The sequence below is a fragment of the Coffea arabica genome, chromosome 2c, assembly GCF_036785885.1.
Source record: "Coffea arabica cultivar ET-39 chromosome 2c, Coffea Arabica ET-39 HiFi, whole genome shotgun sequence".
Taxonomy (NCBI): Eukaryota; Viridiplantae; Streptophyta; class Magnoliopsida; order Gentianales; family Rubiaceae; genus Coffea; species Coffea arabica.
This window is the reverse complement of record NC_092312.1, coordinates 6397106-6407940: the sequence shown is the minus strand read 5'-3', so window position 1 is coordinate 6407940 and position 10835 is coordinate 6397106. Positions and strand designations below refer to the sequence as shown.

The 10835-nt window shown below is 38.0% G+C and overlaps 2 protein-coding genes across 13 annotated transcripts; both read left to right on the top strand.

The window, feature by feature from the left end:
- Positions 1 to 4586, top strand: LOC140004320 (factor of DNA methylation 5-like). Of its 6 annotated transcripts, none has more exons than XM_072073921.1 (5): positions 1 to 438; positions 1780 to 1988; positions 2817 to 2966; positions 3107 to 3316; positions 4080 to 4586. In XM_072073921.1, exons 1-5 carry the CDS (start codon positions 228 to 230, stop codon positions 4326 to 4328), a joined length of 1029 nt encoding a protein of 342 aa, XP_071930022.1. In that variant the 5' UTR covers positions 1 to 227; the 3' UTR covers positions 4329 to 4586. The 6 variants fall into 6 exon arrangements, with proteins under 6 accessions (XP_071930022.1, XP_071930025.1, XP_071930026.1 ...); XM_072073924.1 differs by having other exon boundaries at positions 33 to 438; positions 3083 to 3316; positions 4010 to 4223; XM_072073925.1 differs by lacking the exon at positions 4080 to 4586 and adding an exon at positions 3423 to 4003 and having other exon boundaries at positions 33 to 438; positions 3083 to 3316.
- Positions 4587 to 5199: 613 nt separating this feature from the next.
- Positions 5200 to 10799, top strand: LOC113725458 (uncharacterized). Of its 7 annotated transcripts, none has more exons than XM_072073918.1 (9): positions 5200 to 5456; positions 6206 to 6361; positions 6482 to 7110; positions 7457 to 7558; positions 7751 to 7828; positions 8667 to 8881; positions 9620 to 9766; positions 9902 to 10111; positions 10382 to 10799. In XM_072073918.1, exons 3-9 carry the CDS (start codon positions 6483 to 6485, stop codon positions 10616 to 10618), a joined length of 1617 nt encoding a protein of 538 aa, XP_071930019.1. In that variant the 5' UTR covers positions 5200 to 5456; positions 6206 to 6361; position 6482; the 3' UTR covers positions 10619 to 10799. The 7 variants fall into 7 exon arrangements, with proteins under 7 accessions (XP_071930019.1, XP_027104417.2, XP_027104416.2 ...); XM_027248616.2 differs by having other exon boundaries at positions 5200 to 5585; positions 6212 to 6361; XM_027248615.2 differs by having other exon boundaries at positions 5200 to 5585.
- Positions 10800 to 10835: the final 36 nt, after the last annotated feature.

Here is a 10835-nt window from a genome sequence, read left to right as displayed (position 1 = left end):
ACACTAGTAATAATGTAACGTAGCTTATACCAACCCTCACCCTGTCATCCGGGGAAGGATTCAGGAAGGACGGGAGCCCATGATGAATTTCTTGAAAGTTCATTTCAGCTGCTAAATGTCCCGTACATCGATTAGTTTTCACATCTTGGGATTTTGTGGCGAAGGGGGAGAAAGCATAAGGGACGCTGGGGAATTGGCTGAAAAAGAACAAAGAGAGAGAAAATCAAATGGAGAAAGGCAATGGTACTGGTGTTACTGGTAATCCCATGATTGTTGAAGAACTCAAGAACGCGCGACGTTTTGCAGTGAGCCTGGCCCGAGAAGTTGATGCCAAGAACCAAATGTTGCTTGAAATTCGGCGCCAGAATGACGAGGCTTCAGCTGCTCTCTCCAGGGTCGTTGCCCAAAAACAAAAGCTTCAGCAATCTTATGGTCAAGGTAACTAAATAATACCCCCCCCCCCCTTTCTCCAGTGAATATACTGGCTGCTGTCGAGATATCTTTTTTCTCTATTATGTTAAATGGGATTTTTGAAATGTTTGTCGAGACATTGATGAATCGACTATTGTTTATAAGAGTCTTTGGGTTCGTCTTATGCTTGCTAATGCCAAGGGCTGCCCTTTTCTTTGTGTTTATGGCTTTACGCTTCGTATCACCTTTTGTAACTGGTATCATGACCTATAGTTAATACCACCTTTTTTGACTGGTATCTTAATTACGCGCATTCTCAGTTGACAACTAAAAATTGCTATCTCGGTTGACATTTTAGATATTGTCCGTCCATTTTTGACTGATATCATACTATTAATTCACTTACAGGACTAGATAATTGCTTTAGGTTGGTAAATAATATTGTGAACTGCCCTCGTATTCTAAGTATCCGAAATATATGTTGTTGTAGTTCAGGATTTCAAACAAAGCCGTCAAGATTTGCTAATTGATATTTTTGTTTTCATAAAATACATAATTTGTCGAGCAAATGCAGCAAAAGAGTTTTGGAGGAAATGAATTAAATCAGATTTACACTGGCCCATGTAAAATGCATCTGGAAGCTATTGAATGATTAGAACAAGATAATTTTGCAGAATTGTCTTTGTTATTAGGGTATACAGAAGGCTAGTGGAGCTTGCTAATAGACTATTGAGCATCTCAGCTTAATTTATAGAATCCAGAGGAGCAACTGTTTTTTGCTGCAGACCTCTGTTTTTTCTTTTTCTATGAATGCAATGTGTGGATCCTTTCTATCAAGAAACTATTTTCCTGTGTTGTTTCGCTGGTCGTAGAAACTTGTGTGTAAACTCTGCTATGTGTAAAACTAGTATTTGGAGTTTGACAAAAAAAGAAAAGAAAAGTTAAAAAGTATTCAGAAATGCAAAAAGCTGCCTGACTCTCTATCCAACCTCTTATTTTGGCAACTAGTCTTTGATGTGATACATTGTTACTCAACTTCACTACTGAGATTTCTTTGCTATTTGTAAATTTGATTCATGTAGTTTCGCACTAAAATCATTCAGTATCATGTCCTTTTTTATAGCCAGCAGTTAATTCTTTTTGGGACTGCACAGTACTGGAAACATGTTCTAGCTCATGTTGATCATCTTAGCAAAGCATATTTTGTGTTTCTTAGTTCTGTTCCCCACATCCTCACCTTTGTCATTGATGAAAAACAGAGAAGTGACAGTTGACTTGATCTGTATACATGTCTAAACGGCGTCTTGCAATGTTAGTTGGTGTACTTTGTAACGACACTCCCTACAATGTTTCTTATGTACTTTGTAGTGATGAGGAAGTTGCATCTGAATGAATCAGAAATGGCAAAGATGAGGTGCAGCTTGAACTTGCAACTGAGAAATTTTGGGATGCAAAACACAAGTCTGAGGCAAGAATTGGCAAGCATGCAGGAAGAACTAGCAACTCTAGCAAAGCAGGACAAAAAACAGAGCCAAGGTGACCTTGAACCCATAAATTTACTTGTGGAGAAGGACAAGGTACAGCTGTTCAGTTTCAGATTCTGTTCATAGTTTGTGTCTAATGAGCATCTCGTGCGGGAATGGAGGTCAGGCAAATAGGTAGCATAGTGTCACATAAAGGAAACAGAGAAAGTGAGAAACTAACTATTAAAATGTGGTAGACAAACCGGTTGCATGGTCTCCATGTTCAATTCTTCTACCAGATATCTTTCTTGTCTTTTTTGGCCTTATCCTTGAGAGATTGGGGTCCCCGGGCAGTATAACAAACTTAACGCATAAAGAAATGAGGAATAGAACTAATCAGGTTTTGATCATCATTGGTTGTAAATGATCTGAAATATACAGAATGATGTCATTTGAGGCTTGAGTAGACACTCAGTTTTATTACATTCCTGTTTGGGTAACAAATGCACTACAAGTTGTTTGTTACTGTGACGTTGTAAGCATTCTTTCCATCATTATCTTGTACCAACATTTAAGTTGGCCATTTTAAGAGGCAGAAGCCTTCATGATACAGCCCTTTCTGAACTCTTGAGCTCTAATATACTTTATCTTAGATATGATGTTCAAACTTGTATGTCCAATTGGAATGCTAACACATTTTGGGTTCTTTATTCTAATCTTTATATTTAAACTTCATTCCTTATTTTATTATTGTTAGCATTTCTTGAATGCTTGAAAAACTTCTGCTGCTATTTTATGTTTGCTATTGCATGAGTAGGTTAACATTGTGATGCCTACATACATAAAAGCCAATTCTTACTTGAAACCTGTCATCTTAGTGGCTAAGTTTTTTTAAGACATGATTGTACATCGATTACTGGTATTTTAGCTCGATTGTTGCAGTTGAAAAATCAAGAAATCGAAGAACTAAGCAGCAAATTGGCTGAAAAAATTGATGAAGTTCAAGACATGGAAGCTCTGAACCAAGCACTTATTGTGAGGGAGCACATAAGTAATGAAGAGCTACAGGACGCTCGCAAGGAATTAATTAGTGTAAGAATTTGATGTCTTTTTAATCAGAAGATTTAGTTAGACAACATTAAAGTTGATAAAAGTTCCTTAGTTGAATCTTTTCTCTGGATTCCTTGTGTAATTTGAGGTTTAGACAGACACATCTGGCACTGGTCATACAGGTTTTGCCTACTCTTCTAGATGGACAAAGTATTGGGGTTAAAAGGATGGGAGAAATTGATGTTGATCCATTCAAAGTTGCTTGCTTACGTAAATTCTCTGGGACGGAATGGATGGTGAAGTCACTGGAACTCACCTCAGTGTGGCAAGCAAAGGTTAATGATCCAAAGTGGCAGCCTTTTAAGAAGATGCTCAAAAATGGAAAATGCCAGGTCTGTTTCCTTTTCGTCACAAACTCTTGCTGACCTTCTGACTTTCTCTCCCACACCAATTTGCTGATGAGCACGACTTTGATCCAGTCTCCTTTATTGCTGCTAGATGATAAGCCTGTACATGCTGGACATATATCAATCAAGCTGTAGTTGATGTTAACACAATCGTATTCTTCTGTCTTGGATTAGTTGAAATTGGTATGCTATATTATTGCTTGAATGGTAAGCGACTGTCCATATGGAGGGAGAGCGAAGGCAATAATCAAAGAAATTGTTGTATGGATGAAACTATACTTGCTTTAACACTATTTTATTTTTCTGTCTAAATTATTTGAGATTTGGCCATTATTATTGCTTGGGTAATAGTGTGTGTTCATAGTGGGTTGAGAGTTAGGATATAGTCAAAAGCATTGCTCTAGTGGACTCATTTTGAGTTCAAGAAATGAATTCTGCCTCTAATTTCTTTAGACCCTGCTGAGGAACATATTATGTACTTCATTTAAATGTTCTTCTTTCCTGGTCAAGTTATTACCCAAGTTTGGATACTAGACTTTGATTAGGGTGGAAAAGTCATGAGACTGCTTCTTGGATTGGAATGCAACCAAAAATTTGTTTCTGTGACTGACTCTTATGCGGGAGAGAGCGAGATCGCATGCTAACGAGCAATAACAAATACATATTTGATTCTTCTAGTGTCTCCATTACCTTTATCTTACTGCGAATGTGGAAGGCGCCATTGCAAGTTTATGTCTTGGCGATGCAGGAAGTGATTGATGAACAAGACAGCAAGTTGAAAGAATTGAGAAGCCAGTGGGGTGAGGGTGTATACAATGCAGTCGCAAATGCTTTGTTAGAACTGAACGAGTACAATCCAAGCGGGCGGTATGCAGTTTCAGAGCTTTGGAACTTCAAGGAGGGCAGAAAAGCTAGTCTAAAAGAGGTGATCCAATGCTTAGCTCAACTGTTGAAGACTCTCAACTCCGCGAAACGGCGGAGGCGAGTGTCAACATGAATACCAAATGCCACATGATTATGTAGGAGCTGAGAACAGGATCCAGTAATGTCTTCTTTTAAAGTAATTTTCCGCTGATCCATTTGGACTTTGCGAATGGCTTTTCTTAGAGGTGCAGAACTGCTGCTGCCGGCTGTCTGAGCATTCAAAAAAGGATGTCCATTACTAGTATAATTTATAAGGTAGAACCAGAACCAACCTCTTGGTCATGGAAGTACATGTCTCTGTTTATATGAAATTGGTGTTTCAGCATTAAAACTCTTGTCATTCCTGGCAATTCGTAGAGAGTGGGTGCATATATTTTACTTCTTGCTGGGGATACACCATATAGCTTCTAGAATACAAGTAAACTTTGGCCATCATATTAACAATTTATCTTGAGCCACTTGAAACGTAACATATGACGATTAACCTCCGATGAAACCTTACCCAAGCGTCAGCCAAACCTGTAAAAGCCACCACAATCAAAGTGGCTTAATGTCCTCGAGGCCAAAAAAGAGAAGGATTTTAATGCTAAATTCTTCTGGTTTTTTGGGAGGAAAAATTATCAGTTTTAATTGTTCCAAACAATGTACTACTAAGTATTGGATACATTGTGAGCATCAACTAACCAAACAAAAATACATTTCTTTTTAAGTTTGTTCACGAGCAGTAAATCAAAATTCAAAGCCATACACTTCTACAAAATTCATTTTTAGGCCACTGCCAATATAAATCACAACGGTTTGATTCTGATGATTCCTGCCCATCCTCTAAATGCCCTCCAGCTTAACTGGTGGGTCTCAAAATCTAACGGGGCCCAAATCCCATTTGACTCTAGACCTTCCTTCCTTGCTGTTGGTCCGTTACTCCTTGCCCAATTTGAGATCATCGGGTCAGCAATTTTGGACCTGGAGGAAGGAGTCTAACATGTAAATGGGCTGCCAGATTCCAAAATTTTCGAGGCTTCACCCGTCACTTTTCGGCATGCACACGGAATTACAAAAACGCCGCGTATCGGCCGTCATGAACATATGGATCGTGACTCGGACGAGAACGCTTTTCGTAAACCATCGGTTCTGCCACCGAGAACTTCGCAAGTAAAGCAACTTTACTAATGCTGGTCAAGTTTCGACTTCTCTTTCGAGGGTTGGTACCTCAGCTCAGCATCATTTTCAGAAGCTCCTCCGCATTTTTTCTGTTTTTCTTCTTACATTTGCTCCAAGCTCGTTTTTAAACTAAGTTCAGCACGATATAATATATAAGCTCCGCACAAAGGTACAGCTTCTTGGCAATTATGTAGCAGTATTATGTTAAATTACATGGAAGTTGCGATTTCACAAAGTAGCTCTGAGCTATGGTCGCTGTGCAGTTCTGGTTGAGAATAATCGGTTAATTCTAGTTTTATGCTTTCATATTAAGTCTTCTTAAGTAGGGAAAATGTGGGACAAGTACAGGGCTTGTTAGCATGTTGATTAATGTCTAAAGCTTTGTTCTGGTTTTAGCTTACTGAACTCATCTGATGCATGAAACCAATGATGGTTCAGAATCATGCAGTATTACATATTTGTCTAAGAGGTTTAAGATGAACACATAATTTTGGATGGATTGGTATACTTTTAGAGGCTATTCCTACTTTTCCACTTTGAATATGTGAATAACAGATTTCAGGGTCGTATTATTCTTTAGAAGTTATGAGCAAATGTTGTTAAAATATCTTTGATTGGATATGAAATTAGACCTACTGAGGTCAGTGAGAAAAAAGCATCATATACCTTTCTAGATTCTAAGTTGTCTTACGTACCTGCAATTCCTATGGAGAAGAAACAACTTGTGTTATTATAATATGTATCAGGGTCTGTAATGATATATAGCTGTTTCACTTGTCCGTTTGGAAGTTATAGGCTTCATGACAAGATCTTGGCTCTGCTTGGTAAAAGTAAAACTGCGGATACCAAGTATCTCTTGATTCTTCAATACCAGAGTGCTAGAGTCCCATCCAAGTTTTCAGCTCTACTTCAGTGCACCAAGATATTAACTACATGTGGAGCATGGTAAGTTTGAGCAAATGATGCCAAATTGCCAATTCCCGTGTTCAAAAAAAAGAAACCTAAGTTTAGAATAATGTATACAAGTGTGACTTTTATTAATCTCAATTTCTTGCAAATTCTCAGAATGGCACCAAAAAGAGATATTGGTTGGGAGCACGCTGAGCCAGTTGGGGGGGATAAGAAAATTGTCCAATGCCGTTACTGTGGGAAGATTATACATGGGGGAATAACTAGATTGAAACAGCACATTGCTCACATTGCTGGACAAGTGGGAGCTTGTCCTGGATCTCCTCCAGATGTGACATTGGAATTGAAGAAGCATCTAAATGATGGGAAAAGCGAAAGGGCAACAATGAAAAAGAGAAAGGCAGCAGCTCTCAATGCTTTCTACAATAGAAGTTTGTGTGGGTACATGCATGCTACTGATGATGAGAATGATGATGAAAGTGAATGTGATACTCTTGAAGATGAATTGTTATCTTTGGAAAAAATGCAACTTATGTTAGCCATGGAAGAGAGTCGTCAAACGGCTCTAATTGAGGAATTACACCACAAGAGTCATGTTTCTAGATCCCGCCCTGTTACAGTAGGTTGCGGTCGAAGTTTGTCTACTGAGGCGAATGTTATTAACTGCAATGACGATGATGATGGGCAGGATATTGATCAGAAGGGTTTGTCAGATATGGAAGTAAAGCAACTTAAGCAGGCCTTGAAAGAGAGCCGCTACACGGCTTTTCTGGAGGAAGAACAACGTAAGAGATCTGTTTTTGGAGCATGTCCTGCTCCAGCATCTTGGGCTGGAATTTCCTCTTTTTCCATAAATAGGAAAAAAAACAGTAATTTACAATTGCAAGTTCACTTCTATTACAGTCTACCTATATATATTTCCAAAATCCGTGAAGCAAGGCTCAGCCTATTCATAAGCCACCCCTTATTCAGACTCATAGATCTGACTGGAGCTTAAGAACCTTCTAGCTATCTTAAGTTAGTTACTTTTCCTTCCCAGTGTGACTATACCATGTTGACATTTTGAATGGTGCCCCTTGTATCTTAGAGCATAAATTCAAATGCTTTTCTGCTGTTTTTTTTTTTTTTCAGGAAACTGCAGCACTTCTTCCAGCTTTAGTGGCAAGGATGGTGAAAAGCCTGGAACAGATAGCACCTCTTGTATATTTCCGGCAGAGGAAAAATCTATAAAGAGTATTTTTCTAAACTCAAATATTTAAACCAATTTGGTGAGGGAATGGGAAATGTTGTTATCTTCACACAAATGCACACAACATGTTTTACTTTGTCCTTTTTTTTTGGGCTGAGGCCACATTATCTTGAGAGAAGGCGTTACTATGACTTAGCTGGAAGAAAGTCAGCCCAATTAAATTACTATTGTCACAGATCATATTGTCAGAAGGCCCTTAAGGCTGTCAACTCTGTGTATTTCAACGATGTGGAAGTGGGAAAAATTAGCTGCAGGTACAATGATTGATATATAAAAAAAAAATCATCAGTATGTTTTAGTCTAGACTAACAACAAGAGAAGGATATAAAGTTCCAGCAATACAATAGCAAAGCTAAACACCTAATCATCAATTTTGTAATGTCTTGCAAGAAGCATGGTAGATTTCATACACCTCCATATTTTACAGTTCTCCATATCTTGTAAAAAAGGTGTGGGTGATGGAGGTCAGTACTTGAAGGCTAAAAGGTTTATGCTTTGTGAAAGCTTAAAAATTATATGCATGAAGAAGCAATGAATCTTTCACTTAAGCCAAACAGTACTGTTCCCCACAGCTAACATGGACTATAGGAGATGTGTTGGTACTTTTGTGCTTCTTTGACAAACAGGATAACTGAATAGCTTATAGCAATCTCCTGGATATCACTAAGATAGCAGTAAATTTACATAATAACTCTGCATATTACGTTTTTCCTTGATTTGAGAGATTCACTGCAAGTTCATCATTTTAACAAAGTAACATTCTCAGAATTTCATTGACAAACTGTTGCAAAAGTTTTGACAAGTTTCTGTATGATCTGAACTGCATTTTATCCAAACAACTGATTTCTTAACATTTTATTTCAGAAGTCTCCAAGCGTTAAAATGAATTCAAGAGTTCATCTGCTCCAAGGTTATTATATTCTATAAATATATGTTCTGCAGAGTGAAACCTAACAAAAAGAATCATGAAGAGATGCATTTTTAAACTTGGTAGATTGTGGCTGCTGATATTGTCTTTCTGTTGGTAAAATCTATTATACAGCTTCCAGAAGTGCTCAGTAGTTAATCATTTCATGTAGTGCACTTTTTCAGAATTGAGGAAGATGCAACAGATTAGTCTACAAATTAAAATCTTGAGGCGTGAATTGGACCATCAAAGAAGGAAGATGCATCTTGCAGAGCAAGGAAATGAAAGGCTGATGGGAGACTTGGTGCATATACAGAAAGAATTGAATCATCAAATAAAGGATAGAGAAAAGAGCCAAGCTGAGCTTGAACACAAAACTTTACGCATTGAGAAGGAACAAGTAAGCATCTTGAACACACAGACATACACACCTACAAAAAAGTGTGTTTGTGTGTGTGTGTGTGATTTTTTTCCTTTTTTGTGCACATGTCTCTATGTGTAGTATAATTCCTTTTTTCCTTCTGTGACTTTTAAATTATACTGTACTATTGTAACTTATGAAATCCATTGCAATAATTCCTTGTGTGACTTTTAAATCCTACTCTTGAAATCCATTTGCAAGTTGTTGGAAGGAGGTGAGGGAAGATCACTGTAAAGTTGCATGTCACTATGAGGAGCCTTTATTCTTTGTCCATATGGGCAACTCTAATTTGTGAAGAAATGGTTTTCATAACTGTTCTCTGATTTCAATAGATTGGTTACATGCAGCTTTAAGTAGCTAATAACACGTGTCTTTCGAAACTGTCTACAATCTTTTGACTGCTTCTTATTCGGCATTCTCTTAGTTTGGCTATGTCCTATTAGCCCAGAATTGCTAGGATGGGAATGTATAAAATCTTCTGCTTGCTTTAGTTACTGGGAGCTCTGTTTACATGCAAGCTCATGATATCTTATGCAGGGCCTTTCAAATTATTTCAATGCCAAAACTTGTTCTCTTGGCATTTACATGATTTAACTGAGACTAAAACCAGCCATTGTTGAAGAGTTTTTTTTGTTGGGTCCCAGATATAACTTTATTTTTTAATTCCAGTTTTTTTATTTTTCATTAAACTAGAATCCCACTATTTTTTTGACACAGCTGATAGCTCAGATTGACGTACTGAAAAAGACATTGGCTGAAAAGGATGATGAGCTTCAGGATATGGAAGCTCTAAACCAGACACTAATACTTAAAGAGCGATCAAGTAACCTTGAGTTACAGGATGCACGAAAAGAATTGACAAGTGTGAGAATTAGTAGTTCAACACATTCATGGCTGTCCTTGCTTATCTAATTATATTTTATTACTCTTACAGCTTTCCAATACCATCCTTTGGGTTCAGAATACTAAATATAAGATTGTTCTGGTCGTATTGTACAGGTTTTGTCAAATTTAGTGGATAGAACCACAATTGGAGTTAAAAGGATGGGAGAGGTTGACCAAAAACCTTTTCAAGACGTTTGTGCAAAGAAGTTTTCTCGCTCAGACTGGGAGGTTAGATCAGTGGAATCAATCTCATTGTGGCAAGAAAAAGTAAGCAACCCAGGCTGGCAACCATTCAAGAACACCTTAAAAGATGGAAAGTGGCAGGTAGAGTCTTTTCAAAAAATATTGTCTGTTCGTGAATACAAAGGTAGCGCCACAATAATTCTGTGTACTTGCTGTAGCTAGTCTTCTCTATGGAAGTCACAGTTTCATCAACAATATAATGCTTTTCTCGTGCTAAAATATGATACCGCTTTTTATTACAAGTGATCCGCTTGCCTCAAAATGGCAATACTCTTTGGTACGAGGAAGTTGTTTTCTTGTAAAATTGACTTGTATGTGATCTGGGTCATTCAATGTTTAAACATGATACAGGAAATTATTGATGAAGATGATGGGGAGTTAAAACGACTGAGACATGATTGGGGCGAGGATCCATACGCCGCCGTTGTCAATGCATTGCTGGAACTAAACGAGTACAACCCCAGTGGGCGGTATGTAGTTCAAGAACTTTGGAACTTTAAGGAGGGAAGAAAGGCCAGTTTGCAGGAGGTGATACAGTGCATGGCTCAGGAGTTGAAGAATACTGAGGCTTACAAGCGTAGGATGTGATTGAACGTCGATAGATTCCTGCACTTGGTTTTGCTTTGGCATGTAAATTATTGTCTGCACGTAATCACTTTTTTTGGGGGGGGGGGGGGGGGGGAGGGATAGCTTGTATTTCAATTTTCAACAATGTACTTTATTGCTCTCATTATGGAATGGTTTGATAAGATTTCGAAATGGGATCCAACCTCGACTCTTTCTACACGTAAATTTGCTTGAAATG

Excerpts from the sequence above, each read along its gene's own strand:
- LOC113725458 (XM_072073918.1), top strand. The coding sequence starts at position 6,483 with ATGGCACCAAAAAGAGATATTGGTTGGGAGCACGCTGAGCCAGTTGGG. Across the intron at positions 9,767-9,901 it reads CACGAAAAGAATTGACAAGT|GTTTTGTCAAATTTAGTGGA; the intron begins GTGAGAATTAGT and ends CGTATTGTACAG. Across the intron at positions 10,112-10,381 it reads TAAAAGATGGAAAGTGGCAG|GAAATTATTGATGAAGATGA; the intron begins GTAGAGTCTTTT and ends AACATGATACAG.
- LOC140004320 (XM_072073920.1), top strand. The coding sequence starts at position 228 with ATGGAGAAAGGCAATGGTACTGGTGTTACTGGTAATCCCATGATTGTT. Across the intron at positions 439-1,779 it reads TCAGCAATCTTATGGTCAAG|TGATGAGGAAGTTGCATCTG; the intron begins GTAACTAAATAA and ends TGTACTTTGTAG. Across the intron at positions 1,989-2,816 it reads TACTTGTGGAGAAGGACAAG|TTGAAAAATCAAGAAATCGA; the intron begins GTACAGCTGTTC and ends CGATTGTTGCAG.